This window comes from Empidonax traillii, unplaced genomic scaffold (assembly GCF_003031625.1).
Source record: "Empidonax traillii isolate 1590-97213 ecotype Southwest subspecies unplaced genomic scaffold, ASM303162v1 scaffold929:size235512, whole genome shotgun sequence".
Taxonomy (NCBI): domain Eukaryota; kingdom Metazoa; phylum Chordata; class Aves; order Passeriformes; family Tyrannidae; genus Empidonax; species Empidonax traillii.
The window spans coordinates 198,535-225,778 of record NW_020956122.1 but is presented as its reverse complement, the minus strand read 5'-3'; the positions used below and the strand labels follow the sequence as shown (position 1 = coordinate 225,778).

The following is a 27,244-nucleotide window of genomic DNA, read 5'->3' as shown; positions in this document are numbered from 1 at the left end:
AATTGCTGAGGTCACTGAAACATGGAAATAAGTTTTGTTTCTGGTGTTTGCCATTACTTGTCTTCGAGGTTCTTGCCAAGTGTGTTTGATATTCTCTATTTTACTTCTTCCCAGGAAGTGAACATTGAATTTGAAGCACATTCCATATCAGACAATGACTACAGTGGGATAAAGAAGTTACTGCAACAGGTACTTTGACTACCTATCAGCTTGGTTGGTATGTCCACTGTGATGAATAATATCTAAAGAGTTAAGCAGAGATATCAGTTCACATTTTCTGTATTGATTTACAGTTTTACTGTTCTTCAGCTCATGGAGATTAAATAGTTACAGCTGCATGTGAACATGAAATATTAGATTATTCTTTCACAGTCTGTACATCTTTCTGTCTTCATAATGTTAATTACTGCCCAGAAAACCTTGTGTGTGGAGGGTCCAGGAGAAAGCACTTCAAGAAGCTGATTTTTAGTCTTTACTGTATTATATTCAAGGAAGTTAAATAAAAAAACCTCACTAAATAGAAATTAGAAGTGGAGCAGAGTATTCCATTACAACTTAGAGACATTTCTGACTTCATTTTCTACTAAGTGGCCCATGATATGTTATCAGTGCCTAAAACTTAATACTTATTTCCTGTCTTCCAGTTGTTTCTAAAAGCTCCTGTTAACACTGCTGAGTTAACTGATATATTAATACAACAGAATCATATTGGAAGTATTATCAAGGTAAGGCAGAATTTATGTTTGTAAGTGCAGTACAATAATTGTTGTTGAAATGCCATAATTTCTGTATTTCAGAAGGGGATGCTGTAATTGGTATCTTGCTTTTTGGCTTTAATTTGTATCTTGCTTTTTGGCTTCGAGAGTAATTCTTTTATGGGAGCTGAAATTTTCTGTGCATACTTGTGACCATGACCCATCAATTCTTTCCCCAGATTTTTTTATTGGGGAGTTTTGCTGAGCTCTTTGTCCCACTCCCTGTCAAAGCTTTATTGCTCTGTGGTATTTTGAGACATTGCAGGTTTACTTCCCTACTTTAGAAACTGCAGAAAATTGCTTTTTGCTTAAGATATTGCCATGCCTTGGACCGAGATGCTGCTTATTAAATGTGAGCTGTCAAATTTTAGTGCCTTTCCAAAGCCCCTGCTGCAGAAGATGCACGACCAGGCTTTTTATAAAGCTGACTCTGAGAACACCGAGATGTTCAGTGAAGCAGCACCAGAATTTGCAGGTTGTGCTTTGCACAGATCACCTGGATGGTCGTCATCTGCTGAGCACCTCCTGGGAAGACAAACAGCTTTGGCTGCAGAGGGGAAATAGAATGTCAGTCTGAGTTGTTGTTGTTTTCCCTTTCTTTCAATAGCAAGCAGAAGTCCAGGAGGACAGTAGTGATGATGATGATGGTGAAGAAGATGATGAGGTCTTTGGTTTTATAAGCTGCCTGAACTTAACAGAAAGGAAGGTTGGTATTCCTCATTAACATCTAGCTAGTGATGAATGAGGCTGCATCCTGCTTTCTGCCCTGTAGGACAAACCTGGACAGCCGGATCAGGATTTTGAATTCCGCTGTGGGGTCATAAAAGTCACTCGTGGCTTAGATTTGTTGTTATTGTAGTAACTTGTTGAAGGTCAAAACATAAAGCAAAGAGCTAAAACCAGATCCAGTAATTCCAGGCTAACTGAGCTGTCAGTCTCTTGTGTTTCCCCACTTTGATCCCCCTCAGTTTGGAGTTTTGCTGTGGAGTGCTCTGCGTTCCCACCAGCTGCCAACTTTTGTTTGCCCCTCAGCTGAGTGATTTCGGAGGAACTGCCACCAGGCCTGCAGGAAACCCCCTTAGAAATTGCCATTCAAGGTTTTTTTCTCGTGCAAATATTTGTCCTGCAAGGTGAAGCAAACACCCCTTTTTGATTGCAGGGCACCCAGTGCGCTGAGCAAATCAAGGAGCTGGTTCTGAGCCGCTGTGAGAGGAGCTGTGACCAAGGCGTGGTCGAACAGCTGAGCAAACTCCTGAGCGACAGCACCAAGCCCGTGGGGCTCATACTCAGTGAAAGGTTCATCAATGTTCCACCCCAGATTGCTCTGCCCATGCACCAGCAGCTCCAGTAAGTTTGTTGTTGTTGTTATTATTTTTTTTCCCTGACGTAACGTTGAATAACACTTCATTTTTTTTTATTTTTTTTTTTCAGAAATCTTATGTATATGGAGCTGTGTTAAGACAGGTGGTACTGTATCTATAAGTAAGGCATGAACAGAAAAAAATTGATTTTAATCTCATATAAGGCTTTTAGTTAATTTTTAAATTTTTCTTTATATCTTCGGGCTTTGGAAACGCTTCATACTTTAAAATGTAAAAAAAAATAATTACGAAAAAGGGGATATAATTTAAGAATATGTGCATTTCTACTGCAGAAATAGCTGTGTGTAGCTTATATTTATTTAGCTGTGTTTAGTTTGTCTTTGTATTGCAGATTATTTTCATACTGATCTGGGAAAATGTGAAAATGAGAACTTTTTGTAGGATGTAGGAGAACTTTTTAAGAGCAGCTTGGATGTTTCTTCTCATGTGTTAATGCCTGGCTGTGGAATGGAACATTTGGATTGAGGGACAGGCTCATTTAAGCAATTAAAGAGACCTTTAAAGAATTCTGACTTGGATATGAAAGGTAGGGTTGGTCAGGAAGGTTTTTAGAGGAAAAAAATGAGGTTCTTGAAGGCTTAACTTTGAGGTCACCACCAATACAGCACTTGGGACAGGTCAAATTCAGATTCCAGCCTCTTCCTCCCAAAGACTTTGGAGTGTTTTAGTGACAACATGTTTAACAAAAGGGTGGGCAAGAGTTATTTTCTGTGTCTTCAGTTAAAATTCCTCGTGGAAGTGATAATGTGATGTATTTTTAAGGAGAGTTGCACTTAGAATCACTTCACAGACTCACAGACTCTCTACCATGAACAAGACTCTGGGGGGAAAAGGGTTATCTTGTGAAGTGTGGAAAGTCATCAATACTTTTATTGTTTTTAAAGTACAAATAGTGTATTTATGTGCTAGGAATAAACGTGCAAAACTTATTTTCTGAGGCACTCATAAAATAGTAGGCTGCAATGTGAATATCCTTTCTACAGTAATGCATTATAAGGTTTATTATACGCTTGGTTAGGATTTAAACTGTGCATGTAAACATTTTTAAATGTGTAAATATTTATTTATCTTCAGGAAAGAGCTGACTGAGGCACAGAGAACAAACAAACCCTGTGGGAAGTGCCACTATTACCTTCTTATCAGCAAAACCTTCACAGAAGCCACAAAGAGCAATGCTAAGAGGAGGGAAGGCAGAAATCAGCAGAAGGAGGAATTAATGTTTGCAAATGCAGAGGAAGAATTCTTTCATGAGGTAACACATGTGATACTTTCAATTTAAAATGTTGATTTTTCTTTACGTATCACCCCTAAAAAAAAAAGTGTTTTACCTCAAATTTAAGAGGAGATTTTTTTAAAGATGCGATCACAACTCTTTTTAAATTAAATCCAGGGGGGTTTAGATTTAGCTCTTTTTGTGTGTTGATTTGTGTTTCCTTCTGGTCAGCTGTTACTTTCAAAAACTGCTCAAAAAAAAAAAAAATAACCAACTTCCGAAGATCCAAACAAGTAGCTCTCACTTCTCTTTTCTGTCTCTTCTACTCAGGGCAAGTTTATTAATAAACAGTGCTAAAATACTGAGATGAAAATATTACTTCCTCTCTCCTGAGGCAACCTGTCTGCACAGTTCTGGTCCCAAACCAAATCAGGGGAGGGGAAGACACAGGAAATTAAATTAAAAAAAACGTGCTTCGAACTGCAAAGAATTTTTCATTGTGCTGTGTTTTGCTTTTTTTCCCCAAGCTTTAAAAATCCTATTCTGCAATATTGTTGGACTCAAAACCGAAGACGCTTTTCTTTTTTTAACAGTCTTTAAAAAAAAAAAAAAAAAAGAATTTTAAACATTATGGAGGGTGTTAGATGAAGTGGGTTCTCTGCACTTAATAATGTGTATGGGTTAAATTAGTGTTGGAGTGTATATCCTCCCTGATCACACAGAAGGTTAATTAGATTGCCATGAAATAGTATTAAATGTGGTGAGGCAGACACCTGCAGCCATATAAAACAGAGAGAAGCCTTTTTGCACTTGGCAGTTATTCTGTTCCTTAAAATTATAACCAGGAAATCTATTATAACCAGACTTAGAACTGATTAAAGATTTAGGGCTTCCATTGCTCATGTTGTTCTGGAGCAAAAGCCCCTCATTTAGTGTGGTGGTTCTTCAAAAATTAAATTTACGGCCTTGAGATACCGTTAGTGGGAAGCAAACCTAAAAGGAGACTGGATTTTAACTTTTTTTTCCCTGTAAAGGGAAGTGGTTAGGAAAGTTTTTCTACTAAATGGTTCAGCTCATACTTCTTAATCTGACTCGTGGGAGAACTGGAAGCATTTCTTAGATACATTTCCCTTATCCATCAGGTATTTTGTCGAGGAAAGCTAATAAAAAGAGACTTTGCATGCAGTGTGTATATATCCCTGAAAAGAAATACTACACATTATAGACACCTGCCTATTTAAATACATCTTCCAGTGGCTCCAGCCTTTCCAAAATCTTTTTGAAACTCTCCTCAGGATTCGTATTGGTGCCCATGCCCTTAATATTGATTTCTGCTGGCAGTGTGAAAGAGGGGATTGCTGCTCCTCATATCCTTACAGATGTGTTAATTTTTAGGGCTCTGAGCAGTTTTAAGATTGACCATGAAGGGAGCAGAGGCTTCTCACAGCCTCAGGCCTTCCAGATGCTGTCCACACCAATCCATCATCTTCAATGCAGGCTCAGTTCCACCTGCACTCTCCTGCTGTCTCTTTTATCTGGCTTTTGGCTCATTCTTAACAGTGGATTTTTTTTGGTGGACCTTTTGAGATGGGGGAAAAAAACTTCTTAGTAAGCATGGCACAATAGGTCCATTATTTTTGCTTTGTTTAGGTGATGAGTTGTCTTCATGCTAATGAGAAATTTCAACCTGAATGCTTTTTATTTGTGTTGTTCAGAAAGCCCTCCTGAAGTTCAACTACTCTGTGCAAGAGGAAAGCGACACCTGCTTGGGTGGCAGATGGTCCTTTGATGATGTACCAATGAAGCCTTTGAGGACTGTCATGATAGTTCCAGCTGATGGAATCAATGCCATCATGGAGAAACTCAAAGACTACCTCTCACTCTGAGCTCCCCTGCAAACACCAGGTTTTCGTAAGGCAGCCCTGCAGAACTCTGACTTCACAATATTTTCACAGGTGCCTCCTCTGTGCTCCTAAAAACGGCCATCAAATGGATATTTTTTAAATATTTCATCCTGTTTTACTTTGGTATCGTCATCAAGCAGTCAATAAAATCCCAGTTTCAAAAGAAAACTCGAAGACCTGCTCGGTGTATTTTTAACCAAAACCATACCTTGTGTTTTTGTTGTGAAATAATGGATGCAACTCCTTTTGTCGAGAAAAGTGCTTTTTCTTTATATTTCTTCTGTCGAATACATTTCTGTCAGAAGTTGGAAATAATTACATGTGTCAGGGTGAGGATGTACTTTGCATGCATTGCTTTTATTTGTAGTTGTCCAAGATGTGATAGTTCAGTCTGAAATCACTGAATGACACATCTCTGTTCAGTGGGAGCCTCAGTGGGAAATTCCTCATTTTCTTTGTTGTCATTGGGAGTTTTCTGTTCCTCTTTTGTGGTTGAAACAGGTGACAGGTGATTGATCACTTCCTGCAGGATATCCTTGCTTTCACTAGGAGGAAGATTGCTAAAATAATACTGAGGTACCAGCTCAGCGAGCCTGGGGAGGAAATGAGACAAAACATGATTGTTTTTCAGCTGAACTCTAAAATATTTCAATAACTATTTCCACTCCTATGCAAAAGATGATGCATAACAGCAACAAAGTTGGTATTTCAACCCCAAATCCAACCTGTCTGTAAGAAACCAAAATTCTCTGCAAGGTGTAGTAGTATTTTCTGCTTTCAGTAGACTTGCACTTAATATACTCATTCTTCACTTGAGGTGATTGTTGTTCAGTTCTCAGTGGTGCAGATGGCATTAAATAGTCATTTTCCTGGTTTGGAACATACTGGCTCAATAACATTATGAAAAAGGCTCTCCTACAGACCTGGGGAATAGAAAAGCTGGGACAGGGAAATGCATATTCTTGGTGTAAAGAGATTTTTGCAGCAGGAAGACTGCAGCCTCTTGAATCCATAGGCAGTTGATACAGGGTGATTCAGCTGGCTGGGTACAGAAAACATGTTGAGAAAAAGGTTTGCTGGAAAATAGGTTTTCAGGGACCAAAGACATTTCCAGCTGGATTAATCTGTGGGTACGCTGCTCTGTTAAATCTTTGAATTTTATTTCTGTATATTTTATGAATTTTATATCTGTATATTTTACTTTGTAAGAAAATTTTGCAACTTATAAGGTTTTTTTTTTTCAATTGATGACAACTACAGCGGCAGGTATTGAGACTTTAGTTCAATACCTGAACAGATCAGCACACGCTGGGAAATACAGAAAACTGACTTAAATCATGTCTTGTTTTGCCCAAGAATAGTGGTAAGGGCTGAGATCACACATCTTCCCTTTTTTTTTAGTAGCTCTGAACCTTCATGCAGTGAGTGTTTTGATGGAAAATGGAACCATCAAGCAAAGCTCCACACAGTGACAGAACAATTCTGGCAACAAAGAAATAAAATTTATCCCCCCTACATTCACTAGTGAATATAAAAAGTGTGAAAAGCAGCAATTTCTTCATCTTACAGTGATGCCATCTCCTCTTGCTTGACTAGGTATGAAGATTATCCTTTTCTCTTACGCCTATTTTACTGATTTATTGGGTTTTATCCCCCCAAAGTGATGAGGATGTGGTAGAGGCAGGAGGGAAGAAGCAGTTTCATCGTTGTGAACTTACAGGGCGGGTGATACCTCGGAGACGACTCGGATGGAATTGTCTTCTGAGATACTGAACTCATGGAATAAAACCCACTCAGGAATCCTTCTGCTGTTGTAATAGGAGGAGAAAGGATGGAGCTGGGCCACTTGTCTGTGTGTCAACATTAAGTAGTGCCCTGAGCCATCCACATCACGAGCAATCTAAAAAAAAAAAAAAAAAAGAATGCAGGGAGTCATCCATTACTTAATTGATCAGTGTTTGCCTGTTATATTAAAACCAGAAATTAAACTTGCTTAAAGACACTCTGAACTGGAGAGGCTAACCCTCTTCCCAAATTTGTGTGGGAAGGCTGGGGACTGGATGCCATGAAATGAGGCTTAAAGAAAATGTTATCTGTATATTTGAAAGGAAACTCTGCAACAAATGAGGGCAGGTGAGTACAGAAGTGTCTGAACGTGGCTTTGAAGGGTCTGTGTGAGAACATGAACATATATTCTTTAACATCTATACTCTTCATAGACTTTTAAATACAGTGTGTGGCAGGACACCTGAAATAGTGTAGTTTGGAGGGGTCATTCTTGTGCTGAGATGGAGCACAGTGATGTGAAGGAAAGCGTGTGTTCCAGTGAGAATAAGTTAATATCTTGTTCGTGTTTACAATTACAATTAGAGCATGTTACTAGGCTGAGGTGAAGTAAGCTGTGTATTTTGTGCACCTAAATATATTCAAGTCATTTCTCTATTTCCAGGGTATTTTCCCCAAAGCAAATTCAAATAGGAAATAATGTTTAAGTGAATATTACAGGTTAGAAGAGTTTCTTGAGGTAAAAGAGTTCTTTGAGTGAAAGGCATATTGACAGTTTCCTTACTGCTTATTTCCTATTCTGTGACAGCTGAACTCCAGAGGAAAGGTTGGAATGGGTGGAAGTGTTTGATACACCATGGAAAAAATGGCTTTTATTCTTTTTGGTGACCAAGAGGTTTCACTAATTTAAGTTCTCTGAAAGCATTCTGTATGATTCAACAGTGCAGCAAGATGAAACCACAGCATTTTTCCTTACATGCATGAAGTAACCAGATAGGAGAGCTTTCTTAATGTTTAGTGCATTTTCTTTGGATCCAAAGTCTGGCTGTGAAATGGGCAGTTCGATTCGCTTCATGATCTCCACCAGCTCTGCTCTGATGACTCCTGCCATCCTCAGGGCAGGACAGCTCAGGAAATAATCCCGACACCACTTCTCGCTGCTGGACTCTGGGGAGGTAAAAAACAGCATTTTGGCTCATAGCAAAGTCTTGTTGGTAGGTACAATCCAGAGAGATCCTGCTCTGAAAGGCTCTCTGAGTGGAGCAAGAGAGGAAAAGCATTTTGGAGGGAGTGGCTGTGTCAGGACTGTCAGATTTTGGTAATAAGCCACACAGATGTGGCTTATTGGGCTCGTTGATGTTCCTTGTAAAGTCAGTGGGCAGTTCCTGATGCCCTCACGTAGTTTTATAGAACTTTAGCTATTTCTTTCTGAAGAAAATCCCTTGTTTGGTCTGTTAAAAGTAACAACTTCCATGAGAATGAGTAGCAAACCCTGTTTTTCAGGCCGCCTGGGTTCAGGATATGGAGCTGAAATCACATCTGTAGTGCTGGTGATGGCCCTGCATTCTGGAAAAGGACTGGTTTCTCCTGGACTTCCCTTCAGCAACCAGCATGACTGAATGGGAAATAATCCTACTTTCCTGTCTGAAGGTTTTGCTTGGAGTGTGCAAATTTATCCCTCCGTGGTCTAAGCATTGAGCTTGGGTTTAATGACCCAGAGCATGAAGTTTGAGCACAGGAAAATGCTGCGAAGAGCTTCTGCTGCTGTGCAGTCCCCTGGCTTTTATTTGGTTTCCTGTAAATGTGAACTTTACTACTCTCCATTTTCCCCTTAGCTTTTCTTTGAGTTGACAGCTATCAAAAATCCATCAGAACTGTTGGGCTGCTGAGGGAATCGAGACCCTCCTGACCTGTGTTGATGTCCTTTCACATCTTAAACCTGGACTTGGGCTTTTACGAAGGGAACCATCATTTGGCACAGTGTTACTTCAATTGACAACTGAAATAGTGCTTGTTGGATGGGGGCTGCTGTCCCAGGTCACTGTCAATTAGTTAATTAACTAATATCCATCAGCAATAGCTACCCTCATAGGTTTCTCCCTGCAAATCAGCAGTTCTGGAAGGAATCATTCAGAAAGGGTTTACGAGGTAAATGCTGACAACAGCTGACCGGATTTTTGGTTTGTCTTTTCCAGATTGCTCCCAGGGTGCTTCATTTTGGTGTGGGCACACTCACCTCGGTTTGTGGAGCTGGCACTGGCTTCCTTGAAGGCATTGAAGATGTTGATAAGGGTAAAGTGATCTCCTGCAGGGTGGGAGAACCTTCTCCAGCAGGTCAGGGCGATCTCCTCTGTCCCAGGAGGAGCGTGTAAGAAGCAATTGGGAGCTTGGGAAAAAAAAAAAATCAACACAGTGGTTATGTTGGGTTTTTTTTCCTTCCTCAGTTTCCTTTAATGTCCAGCTGCTGAAGAGCTGAACCCACTCAGGGTTTATTTAGTAGGATTCCTCCCAGTCTCCTGTTGAGTTACTGTGTGCTGTAAACACAAAGGAAGGTGAGCAGCTTTCTCTTAGAATGCTGCCAAAAATGCCTCACAGTGGCATGATCCAGTTTAGGCAGAATCCATGTGGTTTATTTAATACAGAAAGAAACTAAATCTATGGCTGTAATGCCATAATTTGCCCCTATATATGGAAATTCGTGCCTTTGGAGATGGTTGAGCTTTTTTAAAACTAAATTGTGCCTGTGCTCAGTCATTTGCATTTGTTGCATGTACATAAAAAATTTATCACAAGTTTAGACCCACTGTTAAAAATCAACCCAGCTTGGGCATAAAGTTGTCCTACATGGAGAACAATTAATGCAGCTTGATATCCTGTGAGTTTCTGTCCTTCCTACCTAAGATTCCAAAGTTGTGTTGGTTTTACAATGTCCTTGAAGCAGAGAGACAAGTTCACCGAGTAAGTCTTTGCAGGTCGACAGTTCAATATTGTTTATAATCAGAACTGCCCCTAATTTGCTGCTGCAGTCTGTAATCAGTGTAGATTAATATGAGCTAAGAAAGTTCATTTTGAAGGGGTGTTTCTGACAAAAGGCTGGAAGCCCACGGGCAGCTGAAGCATGGAAACGGAATTGTACTCATGGAGTCACTACTTACATTTCGTTGCACACCAAGACAAGGCTTCAACAGCGGAATATTTTAATGGATTTGTAATAAACACGATGAGAATAAAAAAAAAAATGTTTTTGGGGATAGACTTGGACAGAAAGGACATGGATTTGGGAGGTGGCACAGGCCAAGCAGTGAGATGATTCCTGGTACCTGTCACCATGGCTGCGATGGTCAGCATCTCATCCACGCACTCAAACTCACACGAAGCCAGAAGGGACTTGGAAAGCTGTGGGTCCAGGGGAAATTCTGACATAATAATTCCAAATTCAGAAAGGTTCCCATCGTTATCCAGGGCTGCCAGGTAATCCAGATCTTCCAAAGCCTGCATCAGGCTTTCAGGAGCTGAGAAAGAGGACAGAGAATTCGAATTCTTGAGAATGATTACCTAAAAATGAGCGAATTCTCGTGGTAGTATTTCAGGTTTGTATTTCCTGGGTAAAAATGATAGAAGACAACTTCTTTTGTTTGACAATAAGTAAGAAGAAAAAGTAATAGATGAATGGAAAGCTGAGAACAGTCTGGAGGAAGAAACTAAGAGGTAACACTCAGAGAGCTGCAGATAGCAGCTTGGTTGATCATTTTTATGTTGGAACAGTTTTTGTCAAAAGCCCAGACAAAATGCTAAATAATTTAAGTGTCTCAGACTGTGTCAAAACTCCTCCCACTATTGGCAGCCTGCAGGTGTTTTATTGTGCATGTTTGTTCTTTTTAAAGAGGGGTGGTCACATTTGAGGGGTGCTGAGAGACACAGAACAGCTCCAGGAAAGAACTTTTTAAACAGAAGACAAACAGTTACAGAAATTGTAACTGTCTGATTGTTACAGGTATTTGGAGTTCTTTTGGTTGCCTTTTTTTTAATTATTAATATTTTTTTACACATTTCCCATGACGTCAGAAGAAAAATGGGAATGTAGTAGGAGAATGTATCTCTAGCAATTGGCTGTGCTTTCTCGCTCCACAAAATTAACTGTTCAATTTTCTCTTCTTGGAGGCTTCCTTACAACCTCCCCAGGTAGAAGCGAGAAGAGTGAGGTGAAAAAATAACGAGAATGTAGGAAAATGTCCTGAAAGGAGAGCAATGAGCAAATCACTACTTAAAATTAGAACTCGAGCAGGTCTGTAGGAAACCTGAGGATGATGGAAATAGGTCCCTGTGGCCAAACAAGCAGAGAGCTTCATGTGCATGATGGCTCCAGTCCTGGGGCTGGAGGGAGGGAACCTGAAGGCTGGGTTGAAGTTGTCAAGCCTACACCCCAAAAAATAGTTGCTGGAGCATGAAAGACATCGGTGGAAATTTGGGAGCTTTTGAAGTGTGAAGGTTCCTTCCTCCCAGCTCTTTTCAAATGTAAATGTCTATCCCAGGTCCTACTGCAGTGGTCAGTGTGTTTTGTGAGTTCCAGATCATTTACATCCATAACTGCCCTCTGGTCACTGCAGCAGCTCCCTCCTTATGCCCCTTTCAGGAACTGCTTGATGTATCCTCAGTTTTACGGATAACAAGTTAAATTCTGGTCCCCCTGAAGCTGGTGGCGAAAATTCCACTGCAGCAGGAGGACTTGGCCTCATCCCCAGCCCAGGAAGTCAACGAGTGCACTGGCAGTTTGTCAGCCTTCTGTGGGCTGCTGGCAGTTGGCATATTAATGTGAAAAAAACCCTCTAAATAAAATAACCAAGTCCCAACCACAGCTGCCCACACAGGCAGGGGGTGTATTTGGACTTGTGTCTTCATTAGGTGACCAGAAGTAATTTCTTGCATTTGTTTGGAGTGGGAATGTCTCTGGCAGGTCACTTCTGATCACCAGGGTTAAAAAAACCCCCAAAGCTGTAATCAGCTGGTGGGTCCCCTTTTGCCACAACACCACAGCTGCAAGAGGATCTTAAGATGAGTTTTCTACTTCACTGGCAGTGAACTGTTAATTTGTTGCCATCTCTCTGTGATTAACTACTTATAATCAAGAAAGGAAGAAAATGTAAGATGGGAGGCGAACAAGCACCTGTGGTTTTCAACCTTTTTCTGTTACTAATGTCTGAAGGGGAAAAAAAAATTATTTATTATTTCCCCTTACATGAGTTTTTCTACAACTTCTCCAGTGTGTAAATCTGCCAGTGTTGTGACTTCATTTTAAAACACCCACTTTTCAGACAAATTCTCTCAGGTGTCTGTAAATTCCTGTTAAAAGTGTGGGCCTGCTTAATTCTCAGAATTTCTCTGCCTTTACAACTCGAGGGCTTTCTATCTAGAGAGAGCATTTATTGTCAGGTGTATGGGGTTTAATGGGATAAGAGATGAGCCCTTACAAAAGCTGAAGCATCTGAGAAGAAAATACTGAGGGATTTTAAAAAGAAATGAAAAGCAACAGCTGATGATGACTAAGAGTCAGTGACAGGAAATAAATATCAGTGACTGAAAATACAGGGAGAGTAAAATGGTCATTCAGATCCATGGTAATTGCTAGGAAATCATGGAAAGCTAATTTCCAGAAATCAAGAAAGTAGTTTGTGCTAGAGCTTACAAAATATATGGTTATATGGCAGCCAATTTCAATCCCCTGGTAGCATCAGTAATTTGCATTTTTATGCCCTAGAGTTAGTTGTCTTGAGATTTATAAGCACAAATTACTTCCCTGTCTTGCTATGAGTGTTCTGAAAACAGAAAAAGAAGACTCCTGGAGTTTTATTGCTCTAGAAAGGACAAGATAGTAAAGGATTAGAGCAGGTGAAGGAACAGTAAAAAATAAAAAATACAGAGTAGGGCTCTCAGATATGGGGCTGCATTTTGAGGCACAAAATCAATAGAAAGTCAGTGTAAGAACAGCAAGTGCTCACTGCAGAGTTTTTTTGTGCTGTGATCCCATTTAAATAAAATCTGTGACAAACCAGAAGTAGTGGAGATGTTTAGATATGGAAAACCCTTCTTTAAAGAAGTGTTGTGCGTGGTCTTATAATGATTTCTAGCCAGCAAATGCCGTTATTTTTGGGGGTTTATGCCAACTCCAGTCACAGCTGCTCTCACAGGAGCAGAGTTAAAAAGAAGCTCTCAAGATGCGTCCTGTGCTTTCACCAAGAAACTGTCACAGCCCTGGACTTTTAAAAGGTATTTCCTGATCTGATGTTTTCTTTCCCCTGTCTGTGTTCTTTTGGCTGCTCGAGACTGGGTTGCTCTGGTCTTGTTTCGGGGAATCTGACCAGTTTTATATCAATACAGACCCTGCTCTTGCTCATTCTTAGGCTTAGTAAAGCAAATATATAATTAATTGTCACTGTTAGCACTAAACTCGTTTCTCTGAGAGTCTCAAACTACTTCAAATTACATTCTTTGTGTCAGTTTTTTGTACCTTTGACATGAACAGTAAATGATGTCTCTAAAGATTGCTGTGGTCTTTTCAGCCTCACATACCACATGGCTGAAATTAAGTGCTCAGGGTGTGACCAGATAAATGCAAAAGTGTTATTCTTGTTGCATAAGGAACAAGAGATTTAGGGATTTGGTCAAAGTTCACAAATAAGTGAATATTAGAGATAGGAAACTTAAATTTCATATTTTTTAATAGGATCCACAGCTCCTACTATGTTCCTTCTGCTACTCTGTGCACACACTGAGTAAGTAAAACATCTTTTCCTTGGTAGATCTTTTCTTTCCATTATAAAGTTAGACCTGACATGAATGTCAGGTGAAGGGGGTGTTGTCTTTAAAGAGCTGATTCACTGCCTGGCAAGCCTCAAGTTTTCCAGCTCCTGTTGGGCTGAGCAACAGGAAGAACTGCCAAAGTAATTCCTGCAGGGAGAACAGTTCTGGGGAAAGCTGCTACTGGTTTTTAACACTGCTCCTCGGATAGCAAACTGAAGATGTGGAGAAATCCAGTGCCAAGTTTTCCTCAAATCAGGCAAAGGCTTTTCTTCTCCAAGCACAGGCTTCTGTCTGCAGGTTCCACCCTGATTCCTTTTTTCTCCCCCCTGTAACTGAGGGAGGATTTTTCATGAGTCTGCCTTGCTCTGAAGCCACCAGTTCCATAACTATTGTTTTCAAATTATAGCTGATCATTAAGCATTGCTTTTCCAAACTCATACTTTGCAGTCTTTCCATTCCCCCTTGCGCTGCTTCCTCACTCCAGGGAGGCTGGGCATGGTCCCTGTGATCTCTGTGGAGCAGACCTTACATGGTACATTGAGTTTCTGTCTTTGACAGTCTGTTTCTACTGAAAAAAAATAAGCAAACGGTTTCCCTTCCCAGAACAATTTGAAATTATACACATTTATGCCACTTTTGTTATTATGGATTTTCTAGAAATGTGTTCTTGGTGGGGTTGCAATAGCACAGCTGTCAAATTTCATGGTCTCCATGGCCATCAACAAATACTTTATTCTGAAAATTGTTTATGGTAATTGTGAATGAATGCAGAATCTGCAAACTGCTCCCACCTTGGTTTCTTACAGAAAATTTACACAGCTTCATCTTTATACTGATTTGCATAGTTTAAATAAGGATATTCCAGTGATTTACAAAAATTCATAACATTACTGCCATCCATGGGACTGGAATTCTTTTGTCCCATTATAAAACACAGTAAAATCTATCTGATTAACTGACTAAAATGTAAACACATCCCTGTGACAGTGGCACAGGAATTCCAGTAATGCACTTTGGAGCGGCAGTGCCAGATACATTTTTATATGGCTCATGAATCCTAAAAAGGGTAACAAGCTGCATTAGCTGCTCTCCATTATGGCATGAATTAAATGCAGCAGCTGTAAGCCTGACATGTTTGTTGCTTTCATAATGCAGTAATGAGTCAGAGTTAATCCAGGCTTTTATTTTTCCTCAAAGAGCAGTGGAAAAAAAAAAACAAAAACCAACAACACTCCTCGTGCACATTGTTGCTGAGCAGAAATAAAATGTTTTACTGATGTAATTTTTGCTTCGTATCTGCTGTATGTTCTCTCCTTCATGGGCAGGAAATGGACTGTGAAGTACTTGGAATTCTTGCTATGAATTTCAGTGCACTTTTCATTAGTTTCTTCACCAGTTCCTGTGAATGAGTACCTTACTCATCCCGGTGAAAACAGTATTTTGTTTAGGGGAAATTCAGCATGGATTAAAAAAAAAAAACCAAACCAAGCTTCCATTTGTTCCTTTGCACAGGAAAGGTGAGAATGTGAGCTGGACAGAGAGGGTCCAACAGGAAAACCTGTTGGCAGGTGGGAGATGCTGCAGTGTCTTTACCGCCTTTACTCCAAGGGAAATCAAATCCAAGGAGATGAGGAGACATGGAATAGTCAGACCCATGGCGGGGAATTGAAACTAGATGATGTTTAAGGTACCTTCAACCCTCGCCAGCAGGGGCTCTGGGGTGTGATTTTAGGGTCAGTCTATTTTATACACTTATTTATATCTATTTATATAATTCTGCTGGATTTTGTGCATCTTTAACCACTGGAGATCAGTGTGGTATTGAGTACCTGTGGCTGGTTGGGTCTATCTCAGCACAGAATGAGAAAACTTGGGCTTTTACAAGCTGGGATCATTGACCCAAAACTCTTGGGAAGATGAAGGACCTGAATCCTGTCCCTGGAAGTGTCCAAGGCCAGGTTGGATGGGGCTTGGAGCAAGCTGGGATAGTGGAAGGTGTCCCTGCCCATGGCATAGGGTTGGAATTGGATGATCTTTCAGGTTTCTTCCAACCCAAACCGTTCTGGGTTTTATGTGCTTGAAAGCCTGGTGTGTGTTTTGAGCTCTGTAAGTTGGTCTCATACAATAACTGACTCCCCTTACAAACTCCTTCCTTCAGCATCCCTGTTCCTTTCAGACAAATGTGTTTCACAGCAGGTCCTTCAGACTGTTGTTCTGATCACATGAGGTTTACAATCTCAGGGGGATTGTGGTGGGGGATCAGTTTAAGCACCAGTAGGAGAAAAGTTCATTGCCTGCTCCAAAGAGGAGAGAAAAGCCAAAGTGTGACCCATCCTGGGATAAATGAAGAGCTGTAGCAGACCACTAAAGCTCTGGCTTAAACGTTTAATTGTGTGTGGCCTAAGATGGGAAGGAGACCAGGAAATGGTGCAGACTTTCTCATCTCCTTTCAGGGGACCCCTACAGAGTTTGTGGGATTTTTTTCCTTTGTTCTGACAGTTTGTCTGACATTCCTCACACTGTTTCAATAATGCCTAAAACTATTGAATACTCGACCTCACACTTTTGAATGAGTTAGCACAAACTTTTTCATATTTAACCCCCATCCAAGTAAAGCTGATGCATTCACCAAATACCTTTGTGATTTGTACTCATCAGCACAATGCTTTTCTTCAGCTGCATTATCCCAAATACAGCCAAAACTTAGAACCCCTACATCTGTGAAATCCTGAAATGCCTCTAGCCTTTCATCTTTTCTGAATGCCTTCTCCACTGTGCCTTTAAATCCCAAAATGGGGATGCTTTTCCTGGTATAATTTTACTAATTCGTTCTACAGTTCAAGAACAACTTTCTTCATATCTGGTAAAAAAATAAACTTACATGTTTGAGTATAATTTTTGTAGTGAAATACATTTTAAAATTGGGTGGAAGGCAGCTGTATTCCATAAGCATTTTCCATGCAGGTTTCCCAGATCCAACACAGGAGGTGACACTCACCACAACGACAAAATACTCTGATTTTCATCAGCCTTTGCTCAGACTGGCAATGTTTTTTCATATGTCTTTTAGGCATGTTTTTGCTAAACAGGCAAACAAGAGAAAAGTAGAATAAATTGTTCTTAAAAATTCCATTTCCAATCTATTGCAACATCCAGCAGTGGGGATTAAACTGTGTGTTACTGATTAACTGCACAACATGTAGAAGACGAGTGATCTTTTCAAATTCATGTGTGTCCAGGAGGAAAGGCAGGATAATATGAGAATTCTTCCTATTTGGACTGGAAAATTATCTGGAATGAAACCATCATCCACCCCAAACCAATGAAATCAGTGCTATTTCCTTCACTTGAATGGGTTTCAAATCAACAGCAGGAGTTGCTGGGTTTTGTGATAGGCCAGAACAGAGAAAATTCTTCTCTAGAAAAACTCCTAAATTATGAAGTCAGGAAAAAAAAAAAATCAACTTCCTTCACACACTTACCTCAAAATTCAGTGTATTCCCTGTCTAGCAGTGAAAGTTTATTTGGGTTTGTTTTATAAGGAATATTGTCCTTAAGTAACAGCTCACTGTAAATTTGAGGTGGGAGATGCTGGAGGATAAGAAGGAAGCTCATTTCCTCCACGTAGATCCCCCAGGTAACAACAGGGCTTTATTTGGGTTGTAAACTTTTGATTAAAGGAATCCGTTTTATTGGATGTCTGTACAGTGGGACACACATTTTCTTTGTGGGCTCCAGGAAAATAATATGAGACTTTGATGAGAAGATATTTGGAATATTGATTTTTTTTTTTTTTCATTCTAATTCCATTCAGATACTTTATGGTATTTTTTTTTTTTTAAAGTGCAGCTATTGAATTGGGAACTACTGTAGCAGGTAAGTGGTAAAAGCAGAGTAATATTATTACAAGTACTTAAATAACAAACAATACTGTGAGTAACAGGGCAAAACTAATGTTTAAATACCTTCCAAAATAATAGTAAAAAGGTGAAATATTGGAGCATCCCCCTTACCTGGGCTGCTTATGAAGTCACAGTGTGCAAAGCCAGCAATGTCCATCCTCTTCAGGAAGAGAACCAGGCTGGTTAGGTTGGATTCCTGCACTTTGGCTGGGACTTGTGGTTTCATTTCTTTGTCTGCAAATTCCTCAGGATACAAACAGAAGAGTTTTCCTAAAAGAGATTTCGGGGAAAAATTACCTTTTTTAAATTTTTTTTTCTTGCATTGCAGATTAATTCTATTAATAATTTGAGCTAATGGATGTAAATGTTGAGCTGATAATTCTACCTGATGGAGACATGCCCAGAATTTGTTTATGCATCTCTGCTTGACTTTTGCTGATAGGCTGGGTTAGAACAGAGTCTGCTCTGATTCTAGGATTGTACACCTTTAAATGAAAGAGATATTAAGCATCAGATAAGTACAAGAAGGCTACAAAGATATTAATGGTCTGTATTGAATTCTTCTCTAGGTCATTTTACAGAGAGTCTCGTAACAGTTTCATTTCTTTTTATGTCACCAGCTTGGAAATGAGAGCAGTCAGCACTGACAAAATGAGAGTTTTGCAGTAACTCCAAGTGTGCTCTAAGATAAATGTCTTTTTTTCTGAAGAAATGCACCTTACTAAAGCAGAAAATGGTGTCGTCAAGAAAGCCATCCAAAAAGTTATTTATTTCTTCCAATAACAGTCTAATAACATTTTGTTCCATAACTCCAGATTTTTGTCTTTACGCTGAAATCTGACAATTCAGTACAGGAGACAACAGTTGTGGTAAACATGTACAATGTCCTGTTTCATTTTTTTTTTTCTTAATTATGCTTTATTTTGATTAAATTGAGGAGCTGATTCACTCATGTTCTGGCCACCAGTGGTGTCCATAACCCCCACAGTGTACAAGACATACAAGGGCTGTTTGGATAAGGCAGCTCTTTTGTCATGACATCTGAAATAACTTTGCCCACTATAAGCTGGGTTTTAATTAAAAAAATAAAAATAGAAAAAAGATAAAATATCCTTCTGTGCAAGGGGCAAATTTCTTTTCCTCCAGGTAAATCTGTGATATATCCCAGCTGTTAAGACTTAAGTGGGATTTTGGTTTGCACAAAACTTCCCCTGCTCCCTCAGCATTCATCTAATTTTCAACCACACAGGTTGGATGTTTTTCAGTTGCTGAGGGGTGAACGTTACAGGACTAAACTTCAGCTGTTAGGAGAAAATAACTGAATTAAAGGTAAAACTGGCATAACCAATAGAAGTGTTTTGATGGCTGTCAGGACTGTTGGAACTGGTTTGTTCCCAAGTCTTCGTGTTTTAGATTCACAGAAGTCTGCAAGCACTGAATTGCACCTTGGGCTTCAGGTTACCATGGAAATGAGATTAATTTTTGCCACCCAAAAAACCAGCAGTTTAGAAATAAGTGGACCTATCGTGGTCTAACTGAAAACTGCTTTTAGGCTCTTCTTCCTTGCACACCAAAAAGGACTTATTTTTAGCTTGGCTTGAGACTGACTTAGTTTATCACCCCCCTATGAGAACCTTTAAAAAGGACAGGTGTTTGCAACAAAAATGAAAAGTCCTGGTAGTTCACAGACTTCTCCCTGAACTATTTTCAGGGCTAATCAGGATTGATGACCCTGCTCCAAAATTTTAGGAACACTTGACTTCAATTTTGGTTATTCCACCTTGCATTATAGAAAGGAACTGTTTTATATTGTTTCTTTTACCTATTACTGGAATATTTATTTTGTCTGGTAAGACATGTTGGACAGCTACAAAGCCCGTGGTAGTGCAGCTTTCAAACTCATGTGTAATGACACCTTCCTACATAGTTACTCATTCTTTAGTTCATCAGCTTTGTATGAATGAAAGAAATGAAATATTTTTTGCAACTGCACTAGTCCTTTCCTGGGTGGGAAACAAGAACTGAGGACATATTTAGAATAAACTGTAAAAGTTCAAAGGTTAATTAGATAAACTGCAGCATTTTGAGGGGTTTGGATGGTAACACATATCCAGAAAGAGCGCAGGGAGCCTTAAAAAGGAGAGTTTCTCTGTGTAAGCATCCCTTGGTTATGGCACTGTATGGATTATTAACCCATTAAACAAGGAATGAATCTACCAAATCAGGAAATCTGTAGGTACCCAAGAACTGACTGTATTTTTCTTTATCCATAAGATACTGAAGAGATAGTCAGGACCGAAACTAAAGTGAGATACATGACCAGTCATTGGTTTGGTGCCCAAATGAGTTGCAGTATCATCTGGGAGTGCTAATCTGGCTTTAAAAACTTGAAAGTTTTGGTTTCTGACTGTAATTGTGAATTACAGAAGTAATTGTGACCTCTTGCTTGGTTTTCACATGAGCTCTCCGTGAAAGTTATGCAGATTTTATTAATTTTTACCTTAAAAATATGACAGAACCTGATTTATGACAGAAAAGGAAAATATGTGATTCCTTTAGTAACCATTTGCATCAATCTGAGTTGCACATTTTCCTTTCCCCCACCCTGGAAAAGCCCCTCTGCACAGTTCATCTGTGACAGACCCTGCTTAACTTTACTGACCTTTCTTCTTTCAACACCGACATCGATGACAAAGGTCACGTTTTTAATCCAAATCAAAGACTCTCCAAAGCTGGTGGTGAGCAGCACTTTCCTCCTGTATTTTTGGCAGCATTTCTGTTTGTCTGGCGTTGGTTTGGGGATTGGGTCTTGTTTTGTGGGGTATAAAGGGATGGGGATGAGCTCTCCAAGGTCAGGGTTTAAATTAGGTTGCTCCTGTCTGATCATTTGATAAGCTTTCTCAATTTCCTGCAATCAAGAGAAATGCATTTTTCCTCATGAAACCATGATGTTCTCCCTCCAATTACAACATATAAAATGAACAAAGTATTCAGAAAACCTCCCCACTTTACCTTAATTATCATATTTAAGAAGATACCAGTATTGTAAAGGTCTGAAGCACTAGCAATAAGATATTTCTACGCCACCTAAAAACACAAATGCAAATAATTTCTCCATGAAACAGGTTCCCAGGCCTTACCTGCTCACAGGCCAGGAAGATCACGATGTCCCCCTTCTCCTTGGCGTGGTGGATCTCGAGGAGCAGCCTCAGGGCAGCCCCGAAGGGGTCCGCGTGGGTGGAGCAGGAATACACGACCTCGGCGCGGTGCTTCGTTTGCACCCGGATCACGGGGACGGTGCCACAGTAATCCTGCAGAGCCCTGCACATGTGGGGGGCAGTGAGGACCACCAGCCTCAGCTCTGGCCTGGCTGTCAGCACAGCTTTCAGAAGGCCAAGCAGCGCATCCGTCGCGACGGTCCTTTCATGCACATCGTCCAGGATGATGACCCCGTAATAGCTCAGGAGGGGCGCCGACATCATTTCCCTCTGCAGCATTTCATCCGTGCAGTACCTGCAACACAGCAACAGAGCACTCTGCAAAGCTGCTTGGAATATTCAGTCGGGGTTTTGGGGACAGCTTGGTTCTTCCTGTTCTAACACGAAATATTTCCTAAGACGCAGCTTCATGTTTAATCCTTCTTTAAGTAGCTGCACACTCGGTGTGATTCAATGACACTCAGTGACACTGTGGTTGAAAGGATGCTCCAGGCAGAAGAAGAAATACTGCCCTAAAATCATAACCTACATTCCCTTTTATCTTCCAAACTATCTAAGCATATTACACACCACAAACAATTCCTGAGCTTGGAACTCACACTTTTAGATGAGGAAAAGAAGGAGCAGCACTTGAGGCAGTGCCAGAACCAAGATGAGAGATTAATTCATACCCTCACTTTCATCCCCATTATTCCTGCTCCTGAAAGTCTTTTTAAAGGATGTTATTTTTTTTTTTTTGTTGTTGTTGTGTTGCTCAGCAGGACTTTGAATTTTTGAACCAGGTTTCAAGGTGTGAGAGGACAGGATTCATCTCCCTTTCACAGCTGGAGAAGCTGCAGGAAGCTGTGCTGCGGGATGAGGTTTACAACGTTCTCCGTGGAAAGAGAAAGGATGTGCAAAAGGCAGAGTGGCTGACATTGATTTTCGGGAGGGGGTGAGTATCCTCTTCTCCACTGGAAATCAGTGGCTGGGAAGAAGGCTTGTGAGCTAGTTTTGTACCTGCCATACTAAGGAACCAAAGAAAATAACTGTCCTAGCTTTCTGGGAGGCTCAGAAGCTGAATCCCTGTGTTGCTGCTGTCACCTGTCTATAGTTAATACAGGAAGTGCATTTCTTATCTCTTAAAAATCCTCCTAAATAGTTTTTTCTCTTGTTACGGAATGCACCCTCTTCTAGTCATGATTTTGGATGGCTTTTGAATTCCAGCTCTGCTTTGTTCTCTTATGATAATGAATATTCCTGTCCTGGAAACTAGAGGAGAAAAAAAGCAGAGGGGGGGAAAAAAAAGGAAATCACTGGGGTGCTGAGCTTAATGAAGCATTGCCCACTTAAATCTCTACTATGATTTTTAGCACTGCCAAACCCTTTACTGCTTCTTGATTAATCACAGATTTGCATTTTAAAATATTATACACAGCTGTGGAAAGCAGTGTTGGGTTTCTTTGTTTTCGAGAGCTAACAACTGCAGTGCTTCAGCTGCAAACTTTTGCACTTGCAAGGAACTGTGAGCTACACATTAATCACAGAATCACACAATAGCCTGAGTTGGAAGGGACCCACAAGGATCATTCAGTCCAACCCTTAGCCCTGCACTGGACCATCCCCAAGAGTCACACCCTGTGCCCCAGAGAATGATCCAAACCCTCCTGGAGCTCTGGCAGCCTTGGTGCTGTGCCCACTGCCCTGGGGAGCCTGTTCAGTGCCAACCACCCTCTGGGGGAAGAACATTTTCCTGAGATCCAACCTAAACCTGCCCTGACACAGCTCCAGCCATTCCCTGGGTCCTGTCCCTGGTCCCCCCAGAGCAGAGTTCAGTGCCTGCCCCTCCTCTGCCCCTCCTGAGGAAGCTGGAACTGCAATGAGGTCTCCCCTCAGTCTCTTCTCCAGCTGAACACATCAAGTGCCCTCCGTGTCCTCACACGGCTTCAAATCAAGGCCCTTCCCCATCTTCACTGCCCTCCTTTGGACACTCTCCAATGGCTTCAGATCTTCCATCTATTGCAGCACCCAAAACTGCCCCCACAATATTTAAGCCTGAAGGCCTTAAAACCCAAACTCACCGACCTCAGGATAGTTTCTGGCGTGCAGCAGCTTTCAAAGGGGATGAAATACCCCACTTCATGGCCAAGGTTGACGTCCATCTCATCAGCCACACGCAGGGCCAGCCTCACCGCCGTCTGCCCGTGCGCCTGCGAGCACACCACCACGCCGTGCTGGTAGCGGGCAGACAGGCAGTGCTCGGCACACCACTGAGGGATCTGCAGGGAAATAAGGGAAAAAAAAAAAAAAAGTTTTAGTGTTTAACGTGTTTAACAGAGGCTGTAATTCAAAAGCTGACAGCGTAGGACAGCTAAATCAGCGTGAGCACCCGCTGCGCTCGCTCGGAAATCATCTGCCCTGATAAATGTCTTGGGACCTCGTAAGTACTCAGCAGCAGTGAGAGGTTTTACCTAGGAATTTCTCAACTGGACTCAGATTAGTTTGAATATATTGCAGAAGGGACAGACTTTTGCCCCTGGGGAGGAGGTGGCACCAGCAGTGTCGCAATCAGCACCTGCTGATGGATCCAGCGTGGTTAGAGCAGTTGTTGTCAGGGGCTGCTGACAGCAGTGAACCTTTCGTGTTACATCCAGGGGAACATGTCCCAGGATGAACAGGATTTCAAACTGACAAATGCCACAGTGAATGTATGTAATTTCAGATGAATTACTCTGCAAACAGAGATGGCTGAAACTTGAACTGCTCCAGAAGCTTGCACAGCAGCTCTCTAATTTATAGATTTACATAAAATCAACACTGGAAAACATTCATGTGTTAATGTCACGAGAAAGTACAATTGCACTGTAAATATTATTTTAGTGAAAGTATTAGATTTCAAATCCTTTACTTAATCAACACACAAAATCAGGTACATCAGCCATAAAAAATTTATTCTGTGCAGTTATTTCTAAATTCTGTGTTTTTCTAAAAATGTTTAAAACCCAGCCAGAAATGTGTTACATCTTGTTAAACTTGTTTAAGGACAATTTAAAAGCTAACACTTCTTACCAAGTAGTTTATTATTATACAAAGTTTGCTGTGTATAAATTACAGTCAATAACAAGACAGACTGCTCTCCAAAAATCATTCCAGGCACCAGGAATGTGCCTTTTATAGGAACACAGGAATTTTCAGTGTGATATCTCTAGTTCAATATGTGATCTCCAGCAGTGTCCAGCATGGAAGTCTCTGGCAGGTATGAGATGCCCTTCAACAGCAATTATCCTACAGCTTTAACTGCAGGAAAGTTTTCTCCTGTCCCCAGTCATAAACAATAATATTTTGGCTTCTAACACTTGCTTGAAAATTCTGTTTACTACAGCAACAGACTGAGATTGTTATATATTGTTACAGCAGAGTTTGATAGGCCTGGTTGATGTTTGTGTGCTTAGAATCAACTGACATCTTGGCTTCAGTGATGTCTTCACATGAGCTCTGCAAAGTAATTTTGTTTTCTGGAAAAAAGCTCCTGGCTGAAGGGAGGGAAACTCCATTAATTCTCCCCGAGAAACAGCCCTACTGATTTCAATCCTTCATTCCCTGAGTACTTTTATCACCTTCACTTATGCCCTGACAACAAATTCACTGTATTTCTTTCCTGGTGTAGCACTAATCAGAACCAAACCACACTTTCCAAGTAAGAATATGCATTGAATCCAAAACAGGCATTGCAGAGTTTACCATTTCCCCTGGTGATGGACAAAAAGAAGCAAAAAAAAAAAAAAAAAAAAAAAAAAAAAAAAAAAAAAAAAAAAAAAAAAAAAAAAAAAAAAAAAAAAAAAAAAAAAAAAAAAAAAAAAAAAAAAAAAAAAAAAAAAAAAAAAAAAAAAAAAAAAAAAAAAAAAAAAAAAAAAAAAAAAAAAGGCAAGTTTAGTCATGATTAAGGAGAAGGCAATAAAATTCCCAAAATTAACAAAAGAATGGCCAGCCAAATGTAGAAGGAAATATTTACTGTTAAAATACTAAACCTGAGATAAGTCCTAGAGTATTTTCCACTTAGCCTCGATCTAGGTGCAGACTGTGGAAATACACCTGTAATTTCAGGAAGGAAAGATTCCAGCTGATACATTCTGAAACACATTTAAAAGTGTACATCTGGAAGGTTTTCATGCTGAGATGTTAAACTGGGGTATAAAAAAACCCCAGAAATGAACACTGCACATACTGGTAGGTACAATAATATTTTATATAGAATTTTTCTAAGACTGTGTGTATATTTGGTTCTGAATTTTGTACTGTCGCAGTTCAGGCATGCGGTCTGCAGTGTTCAGAAAGGACTGGATATTTTTAAATTTAGTACTTAACACAGAAAAGTTGCAGTTTGAGGTTTTTATCAGTTGTTGATGAGCATCAGACAGTGACGATCTGAGAAGTGTTACGCTTGAGCTTTGCTTACCCTGAACCCTAAAACCACCATCAACCAAGTAAAACTGGCTTGGAACAGGCAAACATAAAGTACCAATTTTTTGTGAATATTTTAGATCTGTATTTGACTGCATTAATGTTTACTCACCTCCTGTATTTCACTTTCCCTCTCTGGCCTTAATACCTCAGATTACAGTAGTTGGCTGCACATCTGTTTCTGCACTGAGAACTGCTAAACTTTTCAGAACAGGGTGTTTTTATTCTGCAATACCAGACAGCTCCCAGCATAACATATACAAGGAAAATGTAAATTTGGATATTGGTGTGCCCAATACAGGGCACAGAGCTGCGTATACTGAATTACTGCAAAATTATTTTTAAGAATATATAATATTAGTGAAATAGTTGCACCAAAAGAAAAGTGGACAAGATTAAATGTTCTAAAAATAATTAAAAAAAAACCCCTAACCAAGTCTGTTTAACTGACCTGGGAGCTCTTGCCAGTCTTAGCATCTCCTGCCACCATCACAATTTGATTATGAAGCAAACTTTCCATGAAAGTATATTTCTCTTTCCATATTGGAAGCTGTTCTCTCTCTTTCAGAAGTTTATAATAACGGGAGGAGTAAGGCAAGCCATCAAAAGGATTAAGCTCTAAATCTTCTCCACATATAAGTATTTCCTCTTCATCACCATCGCTGCTGTCAAGTAATTCTGAAAAGCAGTGATTTTCTGGAGAAAAGGTTAAAAACTCCATTTTTCTTGCGTAAATTATTCCCAGCAAAAACACATTAGTAGTGGAAGGAGTCCTTTATGTACTGATGGGTCATTCTGGCTCCCTAAACCTGAGGAATTCCATTTTTCCTTGCTCCAGGACTAGAATTTCACAGCTCTTCAGTTTAAAGGTTCAGTCTTGGGCTCTCTGGCTGCCTTTGTGGTCTGCTTGTCCCACGCCAGGTGGTTCAATAACCTCGAGAAAAAAAGATATTTAAAAAAATCATCCAAACTCTTCAAAGCCACGATGATTAAACCAAAAGACGTTGAAGAGAAGCTGAGCAGCTTTTGCACTCCAGTAGCCTGTGAAGTCCCGGCGTGTTCACTCTTGTCTGCTCCGGCTGGGCCAGGCTGGAGAATAATTGGGAAAGAGCACGCTGAGCCTGACCTTTATCGCTCCTGCTGCCGTGAATAGGAGGCTCTGGAGCACTTATTGTGATTGCAGGGATGTCATGTGGGAGGCTAATCCCGGCACAATGGGCTTCACCCCTGGGTGCTGCAACAACAGCGAGCGGGGAGGCGACGGAGAGAGCCCATCAGGAACAGCCAGTGCTCTGGGTTCTTGTTGTTTGCAGCGTTTCAGCAAGTCAGAGTGGGAAAGAGTCTTTTTATACACTCCTTGTATTAGCTCAGAGATCTTGCAAAGGCTTTGACAGCTTTTGCCACAGTTAAAATACGCTTAATGTGTTAAAACAAAGCAGAGCAGGGCCAGTTCTAACCCTCCAAGGGCAAGAGGAGCGGCCTTGAAAGATGGTGGAAGAAAAACTTCCTGACGTCAAATAACTCCGACTCTTAGGGCTCCAAAGTAACGAAATGGAGTTTCTTAATCTCGACTGATCTGTACTGCAAGGCAAATATTAAATAACATTTGTTATTTTAGCTCCAGAGGCAAGTGTCCTGTTGAATAATGATGCTGATAATGTCTTGATGAACAGACTGGGAGCACAGTGCTTGGATGCTTTTTCTATATCAAGCTTTTTCTGCACTAAGAAGTAGAATAAAAGTTATTGCCTTTTCTTACAAATTTTTCTTGTTTCCTAGCTTTGGACCATCTTGACTCCAATGCCCTAAATTGCAGCCTCTGATGGCAACAGCACAAGAAACCAGCA

At 40.4% G+C, this 27,244-nt stretch overlaps 2 protein-coding genes across 3 annotated transcripts; one reads left to right on the top strand and one right to left on the bottom strand.

The window, feature by feature from the left end:
* Positions 1–21: 21 nt before the first annotated feature.
* Positions 22–5,422, top strand: BCCIP (BRCA2 and CDKN1A interacting protein). Its single transcript, XM_027903071.1, has 6 exons — positions 22–189; positions 645–725; positions 1,363–1,461; positions 1,915–2,102; positions 3,212–3,389; positions 5,066–5,422. Exons 1-6 carry the CDS (start codon positions 22–24, stop codon positions 5,234–5,236), a joined length of 885 nt encoding a protein of 294 aa, XP_027758872.1. The 3' UTR covers positions 5,237–5,422.
* A 114-nt stretch (positions 5,423–5,536) lies between these two features.
* Positions 5,537–26,704, bottom strand: DHX32 (DEAH-box helicase 32 (putative)). 2 transcript variants are annotated; one of them, XM_027903072.1, is made up of 11 exons: positions 25,849–26,704; positions 23,022–23,215; positions 20,880–21,252; positions 20,402–20,647; positions 18,125–18,224; positions 17,851–18,009; positions 10,360–10,551; positions 9,276–9,425; positions 8,016–8,206; positions 6,973–7,154; positions 5,537–5,847 (listed from the first exon to the last, which is right to left on the bottom strand). In XM_027903072.1, the coding sequence occupies exons 1-11, from the start codon at positions 26,116–26,118 to the stop codon at positions 5,652–5,654; spliced, it is 2,253 nt and encodes a 750-aa protein (XP_027758873.1). In that variant the 5' UTR covers positions 26,119–26,704; the 3' UTR covers positions 5,537–5,651. The 2 variants fall into 2 exon arrangements, with proteins under 2 accessions (XP_027758873.1, XP_027758874.1); XM_027903073.1 differs by lacking the exon at positions 25,849–26,704 and adding an exon at positions 23,408–23,508.
* Between the last annotated feature and the right edge of the window lie 540 nt (positions 26,705–27,244).